The sequence below is a fragment of the Peromyscus eremicus genome, chromosome 5 (assembly GCF_949786415.1).
Source record: "Peromyscus eremicus chromosome 5, PerEre_H2_v1, whole genome shotgun sequence".
Lineage (NCBI taxonomy): Eukaryota > Metazoa > Chordata > Mammalia > Rodentia > Cricetidae > Peromyscus > Peromyscus eremicus.
Genome location: NC_081420.1, coordinates 47,126,666 through 47,152,259, shown reverse-complemented (window position 1 = coordinate 47,152,259; position 25,594 = coordinate 47,126,666). Strand labels below are relative to the sequence as shown.

General features: G+C 38.3%; 1 protein-coding gene across 1 annotated transcript in view; it reads right to left on the bottom strand.

The window, feature by feature from the left end:
- Hecw1 (HECT, C2 and WW domain containing E3 ubiquitin protein ligase 1) overlaps nt 1–25,594 on the bottom strand; it is a 154,420-nt gene that overhangs the window by 98,031 nt on the left and 30,795 nt on the right. The window contains exons 4-6 of the mRNA XM_059263384.1: nt 20,153–20,228; nt 16,803–16,972; nt 1,314–1,456 (exon numbers count right to left, since the gene is read on the bottom strand). Of these exons, the coding sequence (XP_059119367.1) occupies nt 1,314–1,456; nt 16,803–16,972; nt 20,153–20,228 (389 nt within the window). The remainder of the gene's footprint in view (nt 1–1,313; nt 1,457–16,802; nt 16,973–20,152; nt 20,229–25,594) is intronic.

Below are 25,594 nucleotides of genomic sequence, written 5' to 3'. Positions count from 1 at the left end.
GAGCCAGAGAGTTCAGTCAGCAGGATGTAACTGAATATCTGTTAGGCCAAGGTGTGCTTAGCCCTAGAGCATCAGACATCTTGCCAAACCCCTTTCTGTCCTCTTGCCCCACACCCAGCAGAGCATTAGCACTGTGAGGGTAGGAGAGGAATGAAAGGCATGGCGATAACAAACTAGGCAATCAGTTGCAGGAAGCCTCTCTTGGGGAGAGGTTGTACTTGGTCTTTGGAGAGAAGCAAGTGTGTTTAACCTTGACTTATCCCTCACAGGTCTCACTTTCCTATGTGGAGAAGCAATAATGCTTACATTGTAGACGTGTTACGAGAACCAAATTTTTTAAAAAAAGGTCATAAGGAACACCATTCCCTTTTAAGTTCCTTCTATGTGCCAGTTATAATGTTAGGCAATCTGTACCAGGGTCTTGTTTATTCAGTTTTCACAAACATAAACAGCAGTGGGAACATAGTCTGGCATGGGGTAGTAGCTCCATATATGTCAGCTTCCTTTGGTTTGAGAATTAATGGCATCCTTGTGAGCACACAGCTACACACATGCTGTCAGGTACTAAACAAATCCCCAGAGAACTTCAATTAAAATTACCCAAAAAGTCTGGTAATATTTTTCATTTCTTTGATATTATTCTGAGTCATATCATATTAATGATATGCTTATAGCCAAAGACCTATGCTAATATTTCCAAATGCAGTGCTGTTAGCTAAGGAAATACACATAATACAAAGAGATGATCTGATCATAGTTCATTTTAATAAAAACTATGAATGAATATGAGTGGAAAATATTTAAAACACAAAAGCATATTCTCATTTACAATTGACTTCTGCAACCAATATAATTGCTGTCATTCCCTGAGACTGTGTGCTTTCAAATTTTCATCTAGAATTTCCTGTAAATAGCATATTTTGAGAAAATTTTACCCAAGAAATGTAACATTTCATCTGGGTATGGAAATGCAGTTTGTGGTTAAATCCTACATACAAGACAGGTGAAGGAATAAAATGCTTTCCATAGCAAAGGCAAACTTCAAATTTCTATTTATTCAGGAAAATGTGCATTTTTTCAATATTGTCTTATGACTTTCTATACTCTTTAATATGTATTATAAAAACTATACATGAGTAAGAAGGGGAACGACTTAATTGAATCTCATGGTTCGGGAAATGATATTGATGGAAGAAGCCCAGGAACTAGAAACCATCTCAGTTTGTCTTTCCATAAGACTTTATAATGGAGCTTACAAGTCTTCCTGGAGGCGGCCTACAAGTGGAAGCATAGCCACCCCAGTCACAGTTTACCCTATGGCGTGTCTCTCCAGCAGCCTCTGAACAGGCATTGACAGCTTTCCCAAGAAACGCTTGATGATGGGACGGCTCTTGGCAAACTTGTCCTTCACTTCAATTTCCAGCACATCAGTTGGCAAAGACACGAAACTGAAATGCTGCAAGGAGAAACCATATCATATTAACTAAGTGAGAGGTTCCAGGGCTGGCCAGTTCCCAGTCCCTGTGCCCTGGCCTTAGTAATGCTGTCAGACCTGTTCACTAATAAATGAGGGAAGACAATTCTATTTTCCCTTAGATATTAAAAAAGCTCAGAACATTGAAGAAAAAGGAGTGATAAGTAATGTAAGAGTTGGAAGGTAGAATAAAAGGCTGTGAAATACTATCCTTTAGATTTGATATAATTGTGAAAATCATTACTTCACAACAATAGTAATTACCTTCACTAGGCCAAAGTATCAACAATCAGTCATGGAAGTGTGTGGGACTTATGGGACTATACCCTTTACTGCAGTACTTTGGCTATTGGTGGATTCTGAGAGAGGGAGGGTCCTTGTTTTCTCTTGTACATTCCCTGATGATCACACCAGGTTCCATGGACAGCTCTCATGGTCACGACAATGGCCCTTGTTAAACCCAGTGGGTAACAACAATGACAACACCCCTCACTCCAAATCAACAGGCATGAAAGTGGAGCGATTTGTGAGGAGGAAAGGGGTTGGACATGGGTGTTAGGCAGATAAGAGAGGGTAGGGATTGAGAGGGGTCAATATGCACTGGGCACATATTGGAATTATATAAGATGAAATTTTGATTAGATAAAAAGTAGAGTTAATCTTTGATATTCAAATAAAATCAGCACAAGTTGAACAAAAATCATGTATCAGGACCTCATACATTTGATTAAATTACCATTAGAAATGGGAAAGGCTGGTGAGAGAGACTTGCCTTGGGTGGGGGGCAATACAGAAGGAGATTTAAGAAGAGAGAGGACAGATAATTAACACTAAAGATTCTTGAAAGAGACATAAGAATCCTATACTTTATTTTTATTTAAAATTACATGTATTTAACATCTCTCACCAACTTTTCCAATGCCTCCCCAGTTCCTTTTCAACTTCATGGCCTATCTTTAATACACACACACACACACACACACACATACACTATAATAGTATATATAGTGCATTCTTTAATATACATATAATATAATAATATATGCAATTATATATGCTAGTATAATACTTTTTCTATACATATGTAATATTTATATGTATAATAGTTTAATTGAAGCTACACCACTTGGGTTGATAATATTTTCCTCAAAATTTATAGACTATATAATAAAAGCACCAATACCAGGTATGGGAAATCTTCATTTGAGTTATTAGTCAAGGGAATCCAGAAGACTCCACCCAAACAATACAGGCTATTGCATTGCCCTTAGTGACCAGAAGATATCACATACTTCAGACACAAGACTTAGAATAATCCAGATGGAACTGACCTGGATGCTTCCTCCCTAAGGATTAGCTCTCATAGCATCAGAAGAAGCTATGTAAATTGCCAAAGGAAAAAAAGCAGTCGGTAGTCCTACCCAGCTGTAACATCAATGAATCATAAAAATAACTTGAAAGGAAAGCTATTCCAAAAGTGTAGTAGTGGCACTTATATCCTGGTAGTAACCAACAGCCACCTAACTGAACTTAAGGCCCTCCCTCTCTTTAGGAAGGAATTCATCCTGGGACTGAAAATGAGCTGACTACTAGTAGCTGGTGAGGTGGTGGCACCTAGAAGAGAACCTGCTACTGCCACTTTCTTAAACCAGTATACTCTCTAATTGCATTCTATACTATAAGTCTACCTCTCAGGCCTCATCAAAGAAGCTTCTCTATGCAGCAGACAGAGACCATTGCAGAAAGCCTCAACTGGTCAAAATGCAGAGAACAACTGAGCATGTGGTGTGTTGGCCCAGTGGTTCTCTACAACACAGCACTTATATATAAAGCTCAGGGAACATTGCTGAAGAGGAGCTGGAAAGATTTTAAGTCGTCTTCTATATGGGACAGGAAAGCTGCTACCATAAATCTCAAAAACATGGCTGCCATAAAACCCAAAACCTAAAAACCAAGCAAAACAAAAAAACCCCAAAATGTAGCTAGAATTTTCCTGACTGGCCCACAGTCAGGACAAATCTCTGACACCCGCCAGTCCCACAGCCACTCAGACCCAACTAAGTAAACACAGAGACTTATATTGCTTACAAACTGTATGGCCGTGGCAGGCTTCTTGCTAACTGTTCTTACAGCTTAAATTAATCCATTTCTATTAATCTATACCTTGCCACATGGCTCGTGGCTTACCAGCATCTTCACATGCGGCTTGTCATGGTGGTGGCTGGCAGTGTCTCCCTCACCCAGCTTCCTGTTCTCTCAATTCTCCTCTCTGTTAGTCCCGCCTATACTTCCTGCCTGGCCACTGGCCAATCAGTGATTTATTTATTGACCAATCAGCAACACATTTGACATACAGACCATCCCACAGCACCAAAAGCCAACAAACAAACAAACAAACAAAACCCAACAACCCTCAAAAATGATGCTACCAATTGACTTGCCAAAGCGGGTGAGAGGAATCTTATAAGGCTCCCCACTTAGATGAAGAGATATGGTCAACAAGACTGAAGAGCTTAAGGAAGCCATCAATCATTCATGTGGCTCATGATTATTTGGGAGACTCTGAGTTCTAAGTACTGTTGAGTAAAAAAAAAAGTGGGCATCACAGATTATAAATACCCCCAAGTCAAATGGTGATAACCATATAACCAAAATATAAATGGTCCTGATTTATCAGAAACTCTATCTCTAACACAAACACGAAATATAAGCTTTGCAATTCTGCCAGCACAACCCAACAAAACACTAGTCAGTTATAAACAAATTAATGTAAACAGTTCTAACTGCCTTAAAAAAAGGGGGGGTCTCCTCTATCCACACTAACATGTCTGTTGTTGTCGTTGACCAGCTCATCTTTAGGCAGTCATGTTGGTGAGACTTACAGGTATAGCTTCTGAAACTGCTGTGAGAAACAATCTCACAGCAAACTCCCTGTTCCTCTGGCTCTCCCCACCCTCTCTTCTGAAATGATCCTGGAACCTCAGGACTGGGAATGGTGTTGTAGATGGATCAGTTGGGGCTGGACTCCACAACTCTGATCAGTTGTGGTTTTCTGTAATGGTCTCTGTCTGTTGCAATACAGGAGGGTTTGGAAGTGAGAAAAGGGAAGGGGGAAATGGCTGAATGATACTATAATGTCAAAAAATAAAAGAAATAATTTTAAAAAATGTTAATCTATGGCAGCCAGTTATGAAAACAGTATCAGAATCCTTCCTCATTTATGCTTTATGAATTGGGCTGTAATTTCGGCCAAGGAGTTTATCCCTTAAATTGAAGTCCCCCATAGTGCAATGCATACTTTTATATGGCAATAAACTTTATTTTTCCTAAATTGCTGATTTTATTTTTGATATCATATAAAGAGGGTATCATGGAATAAAGTCTTGACTGGTTGTTGCAGAGCAAATATGGATCCAATATTACCTTGATGTAGCTAAGACATTAGTGTGAAGGTGATATTATAATCCAAAAGGTGAAATGACTGTGGGGAATTTTAGAGACATGCTATGTTGGCCAGTTTTTTGTCAACTTGAAACAGCCTAGAGTCTGCGAGAGGAGGGAACACAGATTGGGAAAAGGCTTCCACATGATTTGGCTATAGGCAGGCATTATGAATGGTTGTTAGACACCATGTGAGTACTGAGAATCAGACCTGGTTCTCTGGAAGAGGATCAAGTGATCTTAACCACTGAATCATCTTTCTAGCTTTGGGTTGTTTGTTTTCTTTACATTTAGTTTTTAAGGTCTTTGTATATTCTAGATTCTAATCCTTTGTGTGATTGGGAAAGATTGTTTCCCAATTTGTAGGTTGCAGCTTCACTTGAATGATGATATACTTTATTGTACAGAAGTTTTTCAATTTCATAAAGTTTCATTTAGTAATTGGTGGTTTTAATTCTGCTATCAGTGTCCTAGTCAGAAAGTATTTTCTTTTCCAATGAGTTCTTTTATCCAACTGCCTTTCAATAGTGTGTTGTTTAGTTACCACAAGACTGTATACTTTCTGTGGTTTCTATTGCTACTGATATTCAGCTTTACTCCACTGCAGTCAGATGGAATTCAAGCTGTGATTCCTATATTTGTTGAGACTTAATTTTTATCCTAATAAGTAGTATCTTTTGAAGAAAGTACCATGGGCTCCTAAGGAGAATGTGTGTTCTTCAGTGTTTCGGCTAGATTGTTAAGTTTCAGAGGAAAGCAAAGGCTCTACTGAGGCTCTTAGTGTGATATTTTGTGTTAAAGCTTTGTGGTTCTGGTTATCTGGAGCTGAAGAGTTGGCTGTGATGAAAATGAGACAAGAACCACTGAAGTAAAACCTTTGCTGTTTTGGGACAATTGATGGTGGTTAGTTGGAGCTGAGAAATTAGTGGCAATTTAAAAAATACCAGCATCACTGAGATGCAATCTACTGGGAGTACATCCTAAGAGCCAGTACACAGAAGTCCTGGTACAGAGGGAATGAAGGCTGTACCTAACGCTTGCAGCTGAACTTGGCAGTATGTAAGAGTCTCCCAGGTGGTGCTGTTTTTGAAGGCATGAAATAGTCATAGAGAATAGTTGAGACTGCTCTGTGAGAGTCCAGGAGAGGGGATTAGTGAATGTGCAGCCTCAGCTGAAGAAGAAACTCCAGAATTTAAGGGGTCCTGGAGAGAAGTTGAGACTTAGTACCATGTGGCAGGCTCAGAGTCTCTGAAAAGAGTCCAGGAAAGGCTATTGCTAAAGGTACAGCCTAGTTGAGTGAAGACTCTAGCATTTCAGAGACGCCAGTACCATGGGATGACCACCAAGGACAGCAGCATCTGTGATGTGGAGGTGGCTTCTGTCTACAAAACAATCGGCATATGCTGCCAATGATAGAGCTGAAGAAATAAAGCCCTTTGGAGTCCAGAAGCTCATGAGTGAATCACAGCTGACCAACAGTGAGGGTTTTTACACGGCTGGGCTTTGGTTTTGCTTTGATTTCATAACTATGCCCAGGTTCTTTCTTTCTCGAGTAAGACGTTTTTGCTTGAATTCCTGATTTTTCATTTCAAGGGTTATTTCTTTTGGCCTTTTAAAGACTTCCCCTTTTAAAGTCTATTTGCATACCTTGGGATTGTTTTTAATTATTGTATTCAACTTTTTTGTGTTTTGTTTTCATGGTCTTCATTCTCTTTTTGATTTTGTTGATCATGCTTATTAATGGTATTTTGAAATTAATGTCTTGAAAATCATTTAAGTTACTTTCTCAGGGGCATTACTATAGGAGTACTGGTTTGTAGAAGAGGCTTACTGTGTTGGTCATGTTTTTATTTTTAAAATGGGATCTAAGCATCTGAAGTTAGGTTGTTAGTGTTTCTTGGTAAGAAAACCCTGTCTCTTCTTTGTTGAGTGGGTGTTTGGATCTGTTTCCTGTTACTCTAGGTTGTCAGGTTGTACACCATATGAAGGGGTTTAGGAATAAATCTTGGAGTAATTCAATTTGATTGTTCAAATGGGTTATCAAAAATGGTCCTGGCTCAGCTCAGGCTAAGTGATGTTTGTAAGTCCAGACTGTCTATAAAATTTAGAAGAATTTCACAACCAATCTTCAGGAGTCTGGTGAGACACAGGGCTTCTTAGGCAGTGGGAGCCAGCAGTTGGCAAGGAGAGTCTAGGACCCCTACTGAAGGTGGGGAGCCAAAAGAGGGAGTAGGAGTTTTGGCACATAGTCCTCAGGAAGGCCTCGGGTGGATGGTGCACAAAGGAGAATTTGCAAATGGTAGGAATAGGTAGAAGTAGAGGATCTTTTGCTATCATGCAAGAATACAAATTAGATTAAATACATCATGATTTGGAATAAAATTGGTCCCAATTCTTAAATCAAAACTATAGGTGATCATTATTTTAAACTTAGCTCCTGCAATAGGATTCAACAAGCCATAGTAAAATAAAAATGTACTCATTTAGATCAAAATTCAAACCTAAACAAATTTATTATTATTATAAAGTATTTTTCATCTTTTGAGATTATAATATAATTACATCATTTTCACCTTCTCTTTTTCATCACTCCAAACCTTTCCATATACCTCTCTTTCCTTTTTCAAATTCATGGTCTCTTTTTTTCATTAATTGTTTATACATATAAATGTATTCCTCATATACATATATGTACACACACATATATTCCTCATATACATAAATACAAACTACTCAGTCTGTATAATGTTACTTCTTATATGTGTGTTTTCAGGGCTGACCGATCGAATAGCCAATAGTGTGCTTTTTCCCTTGGAGGACTACTTCTCCCACTTTCAATGTTCCTTAGTTGCCTGTAGTTCTTTATATAGGATGAGACCCACTGAATGTGAGAAAACTTTTCTAGCAATACATTCAACAAGTATTAGTGTTTAGAATACAGAAAGAACACAAAAAGTTAAATATTAAGAAAATGAACAATTTAAAAATGGGCTCTGGAACTGAATAGAAAATGCTGAGAGAGAGAGAGAGAGAGAGAGAGAGAGAGACAGAGAGAGAGAGAGGCAAAGGAAGAAAGAAAGAAAGAAAGAAAGAAAGAAAGAAAGAAAGAAAGAAAGAAAAAGAAAATGGCTAGGAAACACTTTAAAAAGTAGGCTCCATTCCCTGGTGACTCCATCTTTTAAGGTGAACTCAGTATTCACTTAGCTTTTTCCCATCAGTCCTTTCATCCTTCCCTTCTAGCCCATTTCCATTCCTTTGCATCAGCTGCCAATATGCAGAAATGCTTTGTACCAGTGGCCATTTAGATCTCTTCGGACTTATTCTTAGTCCTGTGGCGCTTGGTGCAGACCAAAGGTACCCATAGCTCTCTTGTTCTTGTCTTTCTAGACTTCTAGTTCCATTGCAGCATGCCTACAGCCCCTTCTTCTCCCCCACCTCCATTCTCTGAAGACTCCACCTCTTGGTGGGGATGCTGGTTCTTTTCTGCAGACCCTCTCAGCCTTTCCTCCGAGCTCATCTTCACTCCATTCTGTCACTTGGTGACCTGCAGAAGCACTCTCTGCCAGGGACTCAATAGCCACAACACTCACCTAGGACACAGAGTAGGTGACAAAAATCAAAGAGTGGCACAGCCACTCAACAAAGACAAGAGCAGATCTCAGCACTAACACCTCGGAGACTGAAACTCCAGAGGCCTAGATTAGATCCCAGCACAAAACCACAAACACAAACAACCAAGACAACATACCTCCTTCAGAACTCAGTAGCCCTATTGCGATAGGCCCTGAAAAATGCAGCTTTGCTAAAGCACAAGGCAGAACTTTCAAATAGCAATCATGAACATATTCAAAGACCTTAAATGGACATGAATAAATTCCTTAACGAAGACCATGAAAACACAACAAGCAGTTGAGTAAAATAATGAAAAGAATTCAAAATATAAAAGTAGAATTTAGCAAAGAAATAGAATCACTAAAGAAAACCCAAACTGAAATAAACCTAGAAACAAAAAAACTTAAGATGGCAAACAAAAACCTCAGAGGTAAGCCTCAGCTTCACCAAAGGACTACAAGGCATGAAAGAGATAATCTTAGGTATTAAAGACAAGGTAGAATAAATGGATAGCACAGTCAAAGAAAAATGTTAATCTGAGAGAGAGAGAGAGAGAGAGAGAGAGAGAGAGAGAGAGAGAGAGAGAGAGAGAGAGAATAATAACTAAATCTAAATCCAGGTACAAAGCATCCAGGAAACCTGAGATATTATGAAAGGACCAAACCTACAAACAATATGGATAGAAGAAGGGGAAGAAGATACCCAAGCCATAGAAAATATTTTTAACAGAATCATAGAAGAAAATTTCTCCAGCCTTAAGTAGGAGGTATCTATCAAGGTACAAGAAGTATATAGAATAGCAAATAGACAGGGCCAGAAAAGGAATTCCCTATAATACATAATAATCCAAACACTTAATGTACAGGACAAAGAAAGAATATTAATATCTACAAGGGAAAAAGATGACATAACACAAAATCAGGACCTTTAGAATAACACCTGACTTCTCAGTGGAAACTATGAAAGCTAGAATGGCTTGAATGAATGTTCTATAACTCTCATAGAAAACAGATACTAGCCCAGACTATTATACCCAGCAAAAACTATCAATCATAGCAACAGAGAAAGAAAATCATTTTATGATAAAACCAAACCTGAGTAATTTATATCTACCAATCCAGTTCCACAAATAGAAAGCCCTAGAAGGAAATCTTCAGTCTGAAAAGGCTAACCACACCCAAAGGACACAAGGAATAAATAATCCTAGAACAGTAAATCAAACTGGAGGGGACACCATAACAAAAAAAAAAAATAACAGGAATGAATAAACACTATTTATTGACAGCTATCAACATTAGTGGTCTCAATTCCCCAGTTTTTTTTTTTTAAAAAAAACCACAGACTAACAGACTGGATTATAAAATAGAATTCATCTTTCTGTTCATTCAAGAAACATATCTTATCATCAAGGACAGACATTACCTGGGGTAAAAGGATGGAAAAATGGTAATTCAGGCAAATGGACCCAAGTAGCAAGCAGGTGTAGCTATTTTAATATCTGACAAAAAGGACTTCAAATGAAAACTAATAATAATATCTAGGGAAGGATACTATATTCTCATCAAAGGAAAAATTCACCAAGAGGATATTGCAATTCTTAGCATCTACGCAATAAATACAAGGACAACCAATTTCATAAAGTAAACACTACTACAGCTAACATTACATATTGACCCTCAGACAGTAAAAGCGGATAACTTCAATACCTTACCCTAAGCAATAGGCAGGTAATTGAGACAAAAACTAAATGGAGAAATGCAGGAGCTAAAAGAGATCTAACCAAATGGGCCTAACAGATATTTACAGACTATTTCACTCAAACACAAAAGAATATTCCTTCTTCTCAGCAACTTTCCCCAAACAGAAAGTCTTAGCAGATACAAGAAAACTGAAATAACATACTGGGTCCCATCTGACCACCACAGATTACAGCTAGATACCAACAACAACAGAAACAAGAGAAAGCTTACATATTCAGGAAAACTGAGCAACTCACTACTTAATGAAAAATGGGCCAAAGCAGACATCAAGAAGGAAATTAAAACCTTTTTCAAATTGAATAAAAATGAAAACACAATATACCCAAACATATGGGACAAAATTAAGGCAGTTTTAAGAGAAACATTCATAGCACTAAGTGCCTACATAAAAAAAATGGAGACATTTCATATTGGTAACTTAGTGATATACCTGAAATCTCCATAACAAAAAGTAATAAAACTCAAATTGAGTAGATGGCAAGAAATAATCAAACTTAGTTCTGAAATCAACAAAATGGAACAACAATAAAAACAATGCAAAGAAACAATGAAATGAAGAGTTGATTCTCTGAGAAAATTAACGAGATTAATAATCCCTTAGTCAAATTATCTAAAAGAGAGAAGATCCAAATTAATAAAACTAGAGATGAAAAGGGTATATCATAACAGACACCAAGGAAATTCAAGAATCTTCAGGACATACTTTAAAAATCTGTATGTCACAAAACTGGAAAACTTAAATGAGATGGATGAACATCTTGATATTTATGACTCACTACAGTTAAATCAAGGTCAACTAAGCAATTTAAACAGACCTGTATAAACAGCCCCTATAAAAATAAAGCAGTAATAAAAATACAAAAAACCTTGCCAAATCATAGGGCTGGATGGATTCAGTGCAGAATTCTTTTCAGATCTTCAATGAAGAATTAATTCCAATACTCCTCAAAATATTCCACAAAATAGGAAGTGAAGGAACATTTCCTCATTGTTTTTATGAGGCCACACTTACTCTGATACAAAAACCACACAAAGACCCCAAAAAAGTAGAAAGAAAATAAGACCAATATTCCTTATGAACATAGATAGAAAAATCTTCAATAAAATACTTGCAAACTGAATCCAAAAGGACAACAAAAAGATTACCCACCATGATCAAGTTGGCTTCATCCCAGAGATGCAGGGATGGTTCAAAATTCATAAATCAACAAATGTAATCCACCACATAAACAGACTGAAAGATAAAAAACCACATGATCATCTCATTAGATATAGAAAAGGTCTTTGTCAAAGTCCAACATCTCTTCATGATATAAGTCATGGAAGGACTACATATACAAAAGACATACCTCAACATAATAAAGGCAGTTTACAGCAAGCCCACAGCAAACATCACCCTAAACAGAAAGAAACTCAAAGTATTTCCACTAAAATCAGGAACAAGACAAGGGTGTCTGTTCTCTCCATACCTATTCAATATAGTACTCAAAGTCTTAGCTAGAGGAAATGAGACAACTGAAGGATATCAAGGGGGATACAAATAGGAAGGGAAGAAGTTAAAGTATCTTTATTTGCAGATGCTATGATAGTATACATAAGTGACCCCAAAAATTCCACCAGGGAACTTTTACAGCTAATAAACACCTTCATCAAAGTAGCAGGATACAAAATTACTCACAAAAATCAGTTGCTTTCTTACATACAAATGAAAAACATACTGAGAAAGAAATCAAGGAAACAGTACCTTTCAAAGTAGTCTCAAAAAAGAAAAATCCTGGATTACCTCTAGCCAAGCAAGTGAAAGACTTATATTATACATTAAGATATTGAAGAAAGAAATTGAAGGAGCTATCAGAAGATGAAAAGATTTCCCATGCTTGTGGATTAGGTATGATGAATATTGTAAAAATGGCCATCTTACCAAAAGCAATGTACAGATTCATTACAATCCTCCATCAAAATTTTAATACAATTCTTCATAGAAATTGAAAAAGTAATCTCCAACTTTATATGGAAACACTAAAATTCCAGGATAGCTAAAATAATCCTGAATAATAAAAGAACTATTAGAGCTACCACCATCCCAGATTTTAATTGTACTGCACAACTATAGTAATAAAAACAGCATGGTACTGGCATGAAAACCAACACTTTGATCAATGGAACTGGACTGAAGATCCAGACATAAATCCACACACCTATGAACACTCGATTTTTGACAAAGAAGCCAAAAGTATATACCAGAGAACAAGCAGTATCTTCAACAAATGTTGCTGGTCAAACTGGATGGCTGTGTGTGGAAGAATCCAAATAGATCTGCCCTGCACAAAACTCAACTCCAAATGGATCATCGACCTCAACATAAGAGTGTAGTATTAGAGAAAGTCAGGGAATGAGCTTTAAATTCATTGTCAGAGGAAAGGACCAACAATTAATACATGGGACCTAATAGACCCCAAAAAGCTGTATGACAAAAGACACCATCATTTGGGCAAAGTGGTAGTTTACAGAAAGGGAAATGGCCCTTACCAATTATACATCTGATAGAGGTTATTATCTAGACTATATAAAGAATTAAAAATACTGTTCCTTAAAAAAAAATAGAGAACTCAACTAAACATAGGGTACAGAAATAAAGAGAACTCCCAAAAGACGAGACACAATTGGCTGGAAAACAAAGAAATTTTTAAGCATCCTTAACCATCAGGGAAATGTAAATTAAAATTACTTTAAGATTTCATCTTACTGCAGTCAGAATGGCCAAGATAAACAAAACAAGTATCAGTAAATGCTGGAGAGAATGCATGGAAGAGGGAACATTTATTCAGGGCTGGCGGGACTGTAAACTGGAACAGTTACTATGGAAATCAGTGTGGCGGTTTATCAGGAAGCTGGGTATCAGTTTACTTCGAGATCTAGCTATACTACTCTTAGGCATATATATCTTATTGCAGAGACACTTGCTTACCCATGTTTACTGCTGCTCTGTTCATAACAGCCCCAAACTGGAAACTGTCTATCAGCTGATGAATGGAGAATGAAAATGTGGTATATTTACATAGTGGGATAATATTAATCTATTAAGAAAAACGAAATTATGAAATTTAGAGGTAAATGGATGGAGCTAGGAAAAAGTCATCCTGAGGAAGGTAGCCCAGGTCTCCAAAGACAAATGAATGTTTTTTCTTATGTGTGGATATTAGCTTTTAAGCCTTTAATATATGTGCTATAATTTGAATAACCACAGAAGTTAGGTACCCAGTAGGGACTAAGGGGTAAGAGAGGATCTCCCAAGGAAGGGGAAATAGAATATATTGTAATGGAGAGACAAAGAAGAGACTAGAATATGAGAGTAAATAAGGAAAGGGGTGGAAGAGAAGGGCAAAGGAGGAAATAGAGGGAGGGACAACTAATACTAAAGGCCATTTGAAAAACCATATGAAAACCTATTCCTGTAGAAGCTTCTAAAACATATACACATATGAAAAGAATATAAATGAAGTCAACAAATAATAGGGGAGAGAATACCCCATCTAGACATCTTATGCCACCAAGTAAAACTCCCAGTGCCAGGAATTTGCCACATCTTGTTGAATCTTTGGTCAAAGGGGTACCATCACAGCTATTTACGAGGTTATTGGTTGTTCCCCACAACCTGATGGTAAGGCCCTATTGCTGAAGACAACACTTACGTATGTCATCGAACACTGAGAACTGAGCTAGTGTCTAACCAGAAGCTTCACATCTACTGACTAGCAACTTGTACTACTAGTAACTCGGTGGTACTGGAAGTTACTCTGCAGACTATTAGAGGAGAAAAGTCATCATCAGTGTCGCCTAGCTACAATCCCTGCTGCTTAGAATCATGACCTGCCTGTAAGATATCCTGGCGCAATAGTGGCGCAAACGTTAGGAGTAAACATCCACTTTCTGATCAGACTTAAGGCCCAACCCATAAGGTAGAATCCACGCCTGGCATTGTGAAAGTGGTCAAGAGCATGAGGCCAAACAGGTTGCAGAACTAGCAGAAAACCTGTTACTATTATTCTGCTAAAGGACTCCTAATTCTGCTAAACCTGCTACTATTATTCTGCTAAAGGACTCCTAATTCTGCTAAACCTGTTACTATTATTCTGCTAAAGGAACATAGCAATAAAATGACTCCGAATGCCATTCTGCTATAACCACAGATCAGTGCCTTTTTTAACCCATATCAGAGAAGCTTCTTTTTGGAACAGATGGAAATTAACTTACAGACCCACACCTGCATGATATACATAGAGTGGGAGACGTGGAAACACTCAGTCCTAAATGGTATGCTTTCAACAAAGCCCTTCCCTCAAGGCTCAAGGATCTATGCAGAAGAGGAGGTGCAAGGATTGTAAGAACCAGAGGTCACAGATGACTCCAAGGAAACAGTCATCCAGACGCAATAGCACTGATTCACATATGAACTAAGAATGACGGTGGCAGCACACACGAGACCTTCACAGTCTCAGGTCAAATGGGGTGCTGGCACTGAGATGGGGAAGTGGACATAGGGTCTCACTCCTAAGGAAGAAGCTAGCTGCAATTGATACCCACTGGCAAAGCGAAGATCAGTTTTCTTCAATGGAGTGTCACAGCGTATAGCAACCACACTTCAGGACAGGCCCCATGCCAAGAAGCAGTTGGCCTACACAAAACAAACTCAATGGTATTTGTATGCACTTTTTGGGGCATATTTTGCCTTATTGGTCTTCTGCTTATTTGTTGTGATTTTTAATTTTCAGGTTTCTTGTTTTTATTGTATTTTGTATTTTTTGTATTGTATTTTTGATATATTGGCGGATATAAGTAGATGGGTGAAGATATTACAAAGCTTGAAAGATAATTGATGACTCAAAATTACAGAACTACTCACAGGTCAAACTAGGCTTTGAGCTGAGTTCTGTGTCTGCACAGCGACACTTTCACCTGCATTTTTGCTCATTCACTCCTGCCCTAAGTTTCCTGTGCCTCCATTCACACAGTTGCCAAGTTGTGTCCTCAAGTGATCAGCTGAAAGTCCAGGAGTCAAACAGGCTGAGTGAGACAAGTTCCTACACGTTCTCTAGGAGAGGAGCTAGTTACTAGAGGCCCAGCATCATACATGATTTGTTGAAGAACTCGTAACTCCTGGCTGGTGGAGGAGACACACTTAGAAGTAGAAAAGGTCCTTTACCGACACAATGAAGTATTCAATACTGTAAGCAAGCTGCACACCACTATTCAAACCACCAAAATGAGATGAAAAATTAGGTTTCATATCTATTTAAATTGAGCAACGTGCAACCAAATCAGGAATATTCTAGAGATGACTGATTTGTCTAGTCTAGAAAGCTGATGACTTTGGTATCTCTGGAAGTCATCCAGAGGACCCCATTTATAGTTTGGAGCTCTTGATGATGACAGCCTGGGGGTAGACTGTGGAGAAATGGGACTAATCATGCTTAAATGTACTTTTCCTGCTTGCAGGCACCTGTTCTGAATCATAAAAGAAACCACTGGCGATGTGGCAGAAAAATAGCAAGTTCTAACTCTGGTTAAGTATGATTGAAAGGGATTTACTGATAAGCTTGCTTAGAAAATATTAAGTCACATTGAAATAAGAAATTTAGCTAAAAGGCTCTGCCTTGATATGTAAGTTTCAGATAGGTAACACACTAACCAGTTTCTCCTGGACAACAGAAAAAGATAAAAAATGAATTAAAGTTACATTTCTGGTTTGAGGTTGGATAAAGTCTGCTGAGTTCTGCTTTATTACAAGCTGCTCATCAAAACTGCTTGCTCTTATCTGGAAAGGTAAACATTTGCCAGACAGCCCCAAGGAAAGGCCAGTTTTCCACAACTGTAGATCTTGAGAGCTGCTTCCCACAGCTCTTCAAATAAGTAAAAGACTTTGTTAGTGGAAAAACAACTTATTGATAATTGCCCAGAAAATGGACAATTTGGCAGAACCTAAAAGTTACCTGCAGATGAAAATTTATGTAAGATTATAACACCCTGTATAAACTGTGAAAAGCTCAGATCAAGGCTGGTCCCTGTTGAGCACTGACTAGGACCCCAGTCCTCTCTCTCTGTCTCTGTCTCTGTCTCTGTCTCTCTGTCTCTGTCTCTCTCTCTCTCTCTTTCTCTCTCTCTCCCTCCTTCCCTTCTCTCTCTCCCTCCCTCCCTCTCTCTCCTCTCTCCCTTTCTTCCCTTTGTTCTTTTTAAATCTCTGGATGCCTGAATTGAATTTTGGGTTGGAGGGAGGGTATTCTCCCATTATACTCAAAGTAGCTGTGGCAAAGCATTACTGGATGCTGCCTGGGACAGTAATTCCAGACCCTGGAGTTGAAGCTCTCAGAGAGAACATGACTCCCTACTAAGGCCTGAGTTTCATGGCCATGAGTTTAAGAACAGAATCTATGCTCCACAAGAAAATGAGCACGGGGTGAGCGCATCATTTCTCATTTCAGTTTGATCCTTTCAGCACCCCCCTCCCTAGCACTCACCTCTGCCTGCCAGATGGGGTTCACAGTGTTGCCTCTGATTGTGGATCTCCTCTCCTGTCCATGATGAGGGAGGGCGGGAAAGATGCTGTGTTTCCCAGGCTGAATGGAAATCTTCAGATAGGGGTCTGGGTTGAAAAACATCCCTTTCTTCAACCCCATGGCCTGGAAATCTATGAAATAAATGACATTTTATTTAAGTATGTTTTAATGAAGTTGAGCACCTACAGGTCCTAGGCAAGAACAAACAAAACATGATGGGGTGGTTTAAATGAGAAATGTCCCCCATAGCTTCAGATATTTAAACACGTGTTCCCAGTTGGTGGCATTGTTCAGGCAGGTTTTGAAAGGTGCAAGATGTCACTAGGGACAGGCTTTGAGAGTTTTTGTCCTCACCTCCAGTTCACCCTCTGCTTGGTGTTTACAATTAAAGATGTGACCTCTCAGCTTTCTGATTCAGCCACCTGCTGTGGTTCCTCCCTGACTTAATGGACTCTTTTCCTTCTGGAACCCTAAGTTCAAAATAAGTCTTCTGTAAGTTGCTTTTGGTAATGTTATTTTATTACAGCAATAGAAAAGTAGCTAATATACATGTGAAACTTTTTTTAAACAATGTTTAGACAATTTTCCATCTCATTACCAACAAGGACTGATGTGTATATACACAGACTATTATTTGGAACATTTCCTGGCATGTGTTAAGTTGTATTTGGGAAAGAAATCCTTGTCATATGTCAATTCAACTGGTACTGTGGACATTTATTTTTAATGAGAGGACCATTGACCCTGACTGGACTGGATGGCTGGTGCTCCACAAACAGATTAAGAGGAAGGGAATGGGTGAGAGGTTGAGGGTTTCCCAAGGTGTTGGACATGGAAGAAAACTGACTGGAAATGTGGTAGATCAAAGATACAAAGTTGTTTCGTAGGGCAAAGACATAAGAAAACTGAGGGCAGTAGTTTTACAATAAATGTGGATTTCACTGAGTAAGGATAAGTAGAAAAATGGGTTTGAAAGAGCAGATAACCATGGAAGAAGAGTAAACGCAGCCTCCATGGAGCTAGGCACTCACCCACAACCAGAGATTTGAGAAACCATGGCATCAGGAAGAGGAGACTGTGGCAATTGACCTGTCTAACTTAAGATGTTTTATTACAAGTAATTTCATGTTGTAAAGGGATGGTCTATTTTGAATGCATGTACTTCAGTTGTTCTTACTCTTTTTTTCTACATATCCTTCAAGTCAAATTTTCTATTATTTCTTCCTGAAAATTCTTGTCATCCTGGTGTTTCTCAATCTCCATGGTTGTCTAACTGGTTTGTTAGAATCCTTGTCTCTTGTTTTATACTCAGAGCTACCTGTGTCTTGTCAGCTTCCTGATATTCTTGCTTGCTTCTCTGTTGCAGTTTTAAAACATGGACCACATGCATGATGAAAGGGTTTACCTGATTTACATGTTCTGTTCTTTTTTACTTGCAATGACAATGTAATTTCAGGTTTACGAGAATTTGGTAAAGAATGCAAAGATTTCCTATAATTCCTTACCTAGTTTTTCCATTGTTAATGTATTACAGAACCACTAGAGTCATGAAAACTAAAAAGTAATTTACTCTTTGATGTTCATTAATTTCCTCTAAATTGAAACATTCCCTCCTGAAGGGAGGAGTAAGGGAGACTTAGGAAGTAAACAACCTTGTAAGTCCTGCTAGGCTGAAACATACATGATCCACATGGTCTGCACTCAGAGATCCTAGAAGCAGAAAACAGCTGCCTGGAGAAGAGAATCTCTGCATAGTGGAGCCTCCTGGAGAAGATTCTCCACCGTGTGCTGCCTGGGCATCCTGCAGAAGGCTCTGGTAATGCAGCTCTCTTGAGCTGTCACCCATGACAAGGTAGGCTTTTCAGTGATGCAGCTGCACTGAGCTGCCCATGCTCTTTTAAGTGACCTGGAAAAACTTATTCACTTGCTAGGCTGACTTCAGTAGAATGGCTACTTTGATCTGTCATCAGTTGCCCTGCTAGGGTTAATAGACCTTTCTTCACATCTCCCCAGAAAAGCTTCACCCAACACTCAACTATAAATGTTTTAAATTGCCTAAATTAAAATGGACTTTATTTGGATTCTCCCCTCAAATGTACTGTTTTGGCTGGCTCGGCTTTGATCCACTCTGCTTAAGTGGGTTGACTGCAAGTTCTGTTTAGAATTGGATGGCTGCTGCTCTCTTCTGGCTTCCTCCACTTGCCCTTTGTAGACTGTTAATGCTGCTGTTAAGACAATAGCTTCCCTTCCCACTGTGTCAAAACACTTCCACATTTATGACTGACTGAATTTCCATATTCTTACTTATTCAAGGGGAATCGCCCATTTTATTTTAACTTCACCTCCACAGATGAGGAAAACGAGGCACAGAGATTGAATAACTTGAAGGTTGTAGAAGCGGTTGGCATTCTTGTTCACTGTACATGGTGGTTTGAATGAGAATTGTCTGCCATATGTGGTGATATTGTGTTCTCCAATATATCGTGCACCCTAATAAACTTATCTGGGGTCAGAGAACAGAACAGCCATTAGATAGACATAGAGGCCAGAAAACGGTGGCACTCACACCTTTAATCCTAGCCTTCTGGAGGCAGAGATCCATTCAGATCTCTGTGAGTTCAAAGCCACACTGGAAATAGCCAGGCATGGTGACTCACGCCTTTAATCCCAGGAAGTAATGGCAGAAGGCAGAAAGGTATATAAGGTGTGAAAAACCAGGAACTAGGCTGGTTAAGCTTTTAGGTTTTTGAGCAACAGTTCAGCTGAGATTCATTCTGGATGAGGACTCAGAGGCTTCCAGTCTGATGAAACAGGATCAGCTGAGGAATTAGCAAGGTGAGGTGGCTGTGCCTTGTTCTGCTTCTCTGATCGTCCAGCATTCACCCCAATACCTGGCTCCAGGTTTGTTTTCATTAATAAGACCTTGTAAGGTTCGTGTAACAGCCATAGGCTCAGGCATTTGAACACCTGGTTCATAGTGGGTGGTGCTGTCTGGAGAGGGTCAGAGTGAGGTGCAGACCTGCTGGAGAAAGTGCATTGCTAGGGGTGGATTTAAGAGTTTAAATCCTTGTCCCATTTCCAGTTCCTCTGGCTTCCTGCTTGGGGTGAGTGATGAGATTTCTCTGCTTCTTGAAACTCTCACATTGCCTGCTGTTTGCTGTCAGGCCTTCACCTTGCCATCATGGGCTTGTATCCTTCTAGAGCTGTAAGCTAAAATGAACACTTTCTTCTTTAAGTTGGCATGGTGTTTTATGGCACCAACAGAAAGTAGCTAATGCTCTGCGTAAGGCTCCTAGGTGAGCAACACGTACCTGAGAGAGAGAAGCTGATCAGCCTCCTACTCCCTTGACTTTGCGCAGTCTCTTCAGAGCCAATGCCTTTAAAAATCTGTAAAAACAAGGAAAGATGGAAGACAGACAAAACCAACATAGAAAGAGATACTACAGTATAGTAAGGGGCACTGAAATGCTAACAGGACCGATCTGCAACAGGCTAGTCACCCCCCCTGTCCTATCTCTCTGTCTCTTCTGTAACCAAATTCCTCCCCTCTCCCTTCTGTACTGTAAGTGGCTTTTGGGAAATTCTGATCTGTGGGGAAGAATTCTGCTTATGGGGCAATTCAGAAAACTCTATAATATAGACAATCAATATATATGTCACTCTGGGTTACTCTTGAGGGGCAATCAAGGGGACAGAAGGATATAAAACACTATGCTTAATCGGACTTGGGGCTCAGTCTTTAGATGAATGTCTGCTTAGCCTGTTTATGGATACTTGTGGTTGTTTTAAATAAGAATGAGCCTCAAAGTCTCGTAGATTTGATTGCTTGGTTAAGAGGGGGTGGCACTATTAGGAGGCGTGGCCTTGTTGGAGTAGATGTGGAATTGTTGGAGGAGGTGTGTCACTAGGGGTGGGCTTTGGGGTTTCAAATGCTCAAGCCAGGCCCAGTGTCTCTCTTCCTGCTGCCTGCCAATCCAGATGTAGAACTCTCAGCTACCTCTCCAACGTGTCTGCCTGCATGCTGCCATGCTTTCTGACATGACCATAATGGACTAAACCTCTGAATGTAAGTAAGCCCCAACTAAATGCTTTCTTTTATAAGAGTTGCCAAGGTCATGACACGTCTTCACAGCAACAGAACACCAATGGAGACAATTCTGCATACCGACTGACTTGACAAAAGGGTGGAATGAATAATCCGCTCCCTTTCCCTTTCCTGTATGTGAATGTGAATTCCTGTATGTGAATTTCCTGTATGTTCCTTTCGGTAGGAACAAATGGGTAGTAAGCATAGTACACTGTGTCCTTAGAATGTGTGATAAAAAATAAACCTCTAAAAAGAGTGTTCAGAAAATTATAATGTTAAGCTAATTCTGGCCATCTCTGAAATAGAATGGCTTTCATTTGGGGTGGGCTAGCCCACTAAGGAGGCATTAAAATTCTTAAATGTACAAACAAAAAGGGAAGAGGGTATGTGTGAAATATTTTAGATAAAGAAAGATTTTATGATAAAATAAGTATTATCCTAAAGATGAATATATGTGTGTATATATGTGTGGGTGCATGTGCGCACGCATGTGCATGCACACACACACACACACACACACACACACACACACACACACACAATGAAAACAAAACCAGAAATGCTTAAAGCCATATCAGAAAGGACTAAATAAGTTATACAAGGCTTGTAGATGATGGGACTTAGGACATAAATGTTTAATAATTAAAGTTTATTAGAATCCCTAAGGTTATAAAGATCTATTAATGGTAACAAAAGTTGACTTACATGTTGTTGTATGTCTAATCAAGGTAATTAAGTTTTTGCTAAGTTTGTTGAACTTTCACTACTTGAGAAAACTGAGTCATAGTAAAAACCAAGATTTGTTTAAAACTGTTTGGTTTGTTTTTTTCTAAGCTTTGTCTAAAATTTATACAAATTAAAAATACAAAGCTGTCCTTCTGGTTGGTCAACAAAGCTTGACCTACAGCAATAAGGGTAAAAGGATCAAAAAGGATGTGCAATGTTTTAATCCTTGTCCTCCATGGTCAGCCAGGACCCAGAGGACAATGAGATTCCTCTGATAAGCTGTCTGGTCCTTCTTATCAGAGAGGCCATGGAATGGCCAGAGACTAGACTGTAAGCAATGTGTATCTAACAAGAGAGGAAGTCATTATGTGATACAATGTAAAAGTTATAATTATTTGGAGGTCCATACCATTGTTAGGCATATGAGGATCTTTGATTTACTATGGGACTCAATAATGAAAGACAGATGAATAGAAGAAGATATACTAAGTAAAAAACTGGTAGACAGCCCATTGCCTCAAAGGCAAATATATGGATATATTGTAGTGTGTGTGTGTGTGTGTGTGTGTGTGTGTGTCCTCAATTACTGATGGAGTTTTATTTTTCTGAATTACTGGAGGAGTTGTAGTTTTTTTTTTAATTACAAAGATGAGGGTATGCAAACTAAAATATCAGCATGGTTCTGAAAACATACCTTTGTCTGTTACAGTAATTCCAACTTTGAAATTTAACCATATACACAATGGGTGTGTTATATGCTCTTAGGTAACTAGTAAGATTTTATAAGGAAGAAGTAGCATGACTTAGCAGCATGCTATGTAAGCTTGTGGATGTTTTATACAATGAAAATAACAGCCTAGATAAATGCTTTTCTTTTCTTTTGATGTTTGTGAGACAAAGCCGCCAGCAGTGTTGCCCAAGCTGGCCTTACATTACTGATCTGCATCCTAAAGCTGCGTTTACAGGCATATGACTGTGTTAGCCTTTTTGTTCAGAGTTGGTCCGAGAAAATGTGTTTACCATAATGACAGTAATAGCTACTGTTAAACAATGAGAAAAACAATTCTTGAATGCTGTTTTTAGAAAATATGTTCAAGGCACCATACTAAGGCTTTCCATAGATTAAAAAATTTTTTTTACAACAATCTGATGAGATGATATTAAAGTTTTGCCATTTCACAGATGAGAACACAGGATCAAAGACTTTTAAGTGATTTCCTCCAAGTCATATAGATGAAGCCGGTAGTAAAACCCAGATCACCTGGACTTTGTTCGAAGCGTGCAGATATCTTTAACCATGTGCAACTTTGCCTCCAATATAAATGAGCTGATGTTAAAACATGGCAGGGATTAATCAATGTATTTAGTTAAAAGAAAAATATTATTTTGAGGGATAAAAATAAATAAAACAAAGAAAACCCTATTAGAAAGGACTTGGTTGGCAATTTCCAAATGGGATTTCATGACAAAACTTACTAGGAGATCTGAATTTTAAAATGTTAAAGTATTCCTGTAAGCTAAAGTTCTTGTGACCACTAGTAAACTCAGTGTATTTGATTCTTTAAACATGAATTGCAGCTCCCTAAATAATAAAATATAAAGATTATTAAAAAATATCTTGAAAAAGTAGTAACAATTTTGAAATTTCTAAAATTTCCTAGTAATCAATTTATTTTCCCCGAATCTCAAAGAACATGCCAGAAATTTAGAAATACCACGAAACTTGCTTTTTCCCCCCACTGTATATAATAATATTAAAATGTACCATTGTTGTAGATTAGTCATACTTAAATAAATAAATTTATTGGAATTAGATGAAACAGCTCTAAAGAAAAATGAAGTTAAAAATTGCAAGAAAATGGATGGACTTAGCAGGGTCATACTCTCAGGAAGAAATAAAGCATGTTCTCTCTCAGATGCAGGATTTAGCCAACAACATCTACATATATGTAAATGTGGGTGCAGTATAACATGAATAAAAGAGAACAAAAAAAGCTAAATATAAGGGGATGAGGAAGGGCTGAATTCAGGTAATGAACGCGAGTTAGGAAAGAAGATATAAAGCGAATCGTTTTCTAGGTCTAATTCTGTCATGGCTTTTTTTGGTTGTGGATAAGTGCATAAAATATATTTGGTACAGAAAGGGTAGAATTTAATGTGAAGCTTCACAGCTTATATTTGTAACAGCAATTCTAACTGTATATAAGTTGCCTAAGTTGGTGGACATTGGGCCTGTTTAGTTTTTACGTGTGATGTTTTTATTTGCAAATTCTTCTTTTATGAAGAAAATTAAAAATAAACAAATTAGATTTGGCCTTTGAGGAGAGGAGCATGATTAGCCTGACTGAAATTTGAGAGTAAAGGAAAAGCCTTCCTTTGAGTTCTCAGCTGGAAGAACATCTGTCCATTAGCGTTCCTCTTAGACATTGCTTTCCCCTCCCACACTTAACTTTGTGAAACAGAGACAGAACTTAAAGTCACAATACTCAGAGAGTCTCATTAATTAATATACTGTGAGAAAAAAAATTGTGAAATCATCTAGTAAATATTTTGGCAGCACGGACTGACCTTTGCATGTTAGTAAATCATGGTTTTGATTTTAGCATAGGCACTCAAGTTTGGACTCATTCTGTTTGACCTGTAGCATTTGACATATCTGCTTCAAATAAAAATGTACTCTAAAATTGCTCTCTGAGAAAGGCTAGAAGAAAGAGGTTTATGAGATAGAAAATAAAACTAGAATATTGTATAACTACTTCAGAACTCTTGCTGCACTGGTATAGCTAGGATTATTTCATTTAGAAACTAATTTTCATAATGTTATGGAATAAATAAGCCTTAGACTTGTCTCATCATAGGATTATGGATGAAATTTCTTTTTGTGTTCATTTAGATAATTGCCAGAGACATACCACAAATCTAAGTTGTGGGTGTATAAGGGAGGAAGCAGAAAAACAGAATTAATTCACAAAAGCATATAAGGGGATTGGGGATATGGCTCAGTGAGCGAAGTGTTTCCTGTGGAAACGTGAAGACAGGATTCCAGTGCTAGCACCCACGTGCAAGTCCAGACAAGGCAGCAGGCAGCTGTAGTCCCAGCTCTGCGGACGCAGAGACAGAGCTCTCAAATGTTCTGGTCTGAGATCTCAACCTGAAATCCTAAGGTTCCAGTAAGAACCTCTCTAAAATAGCTCCAAAGGAATGACACCTGATGTTGCTCTCTGGCTTTCATGCATATCTATACAATCATGTGCATGCATAAACATACACGTTCAGTGAAATGTCTACTCAACATCCCCTGGGCATAGATAGAACACAAAATTTTTACTTTTTTATTTTTAAAAGACTCCTATGGTGAGTGCTACAGTTTAAATATTTCTTGAGTGTCCCATGATGGCTCTGCAGTAAAGGCTTTATCCTCAGTACATGTGGCCATTGGAAAGTTGTGAAAGTTTTAGGCACTGAGCCTAGTAGAAAGATGTCAGGTTATTAGGAGTAGCTCTTGAGTCAGCTATTGGGATGTCAACACCTTCTCTTTCTTTTACTCCCCAGTCATTATGATAAGAACAATGTTCTGTACAATGTCCTCACCTTCCATGACATTCTGCCTCACCTAGGACCCCAAGCAACAAGACTAACAACTGTAGAATAAATACTTGAAAATTATAAATCAAACAAAACTATGCTTAACTTCTAAATCTCAGGCATTTTGACACAGTAATAAAAAAATATGTTGCTACTATTAAAATCCAAGTAAAAAAAATAAACTTAAACTTCCTATAAATTTCCCCAAATGTAAGGTATCTAGGTTTCTAGATCGAGATTGGATATGAGGACATGTTTAAGAACATGGCTGTAGTGCTGTGAGTATGACAAAATCATAAAACCTGGCTAATTTTGATGAAACTGATTTGTGGAAATAATTTTAAACATTCCCCAA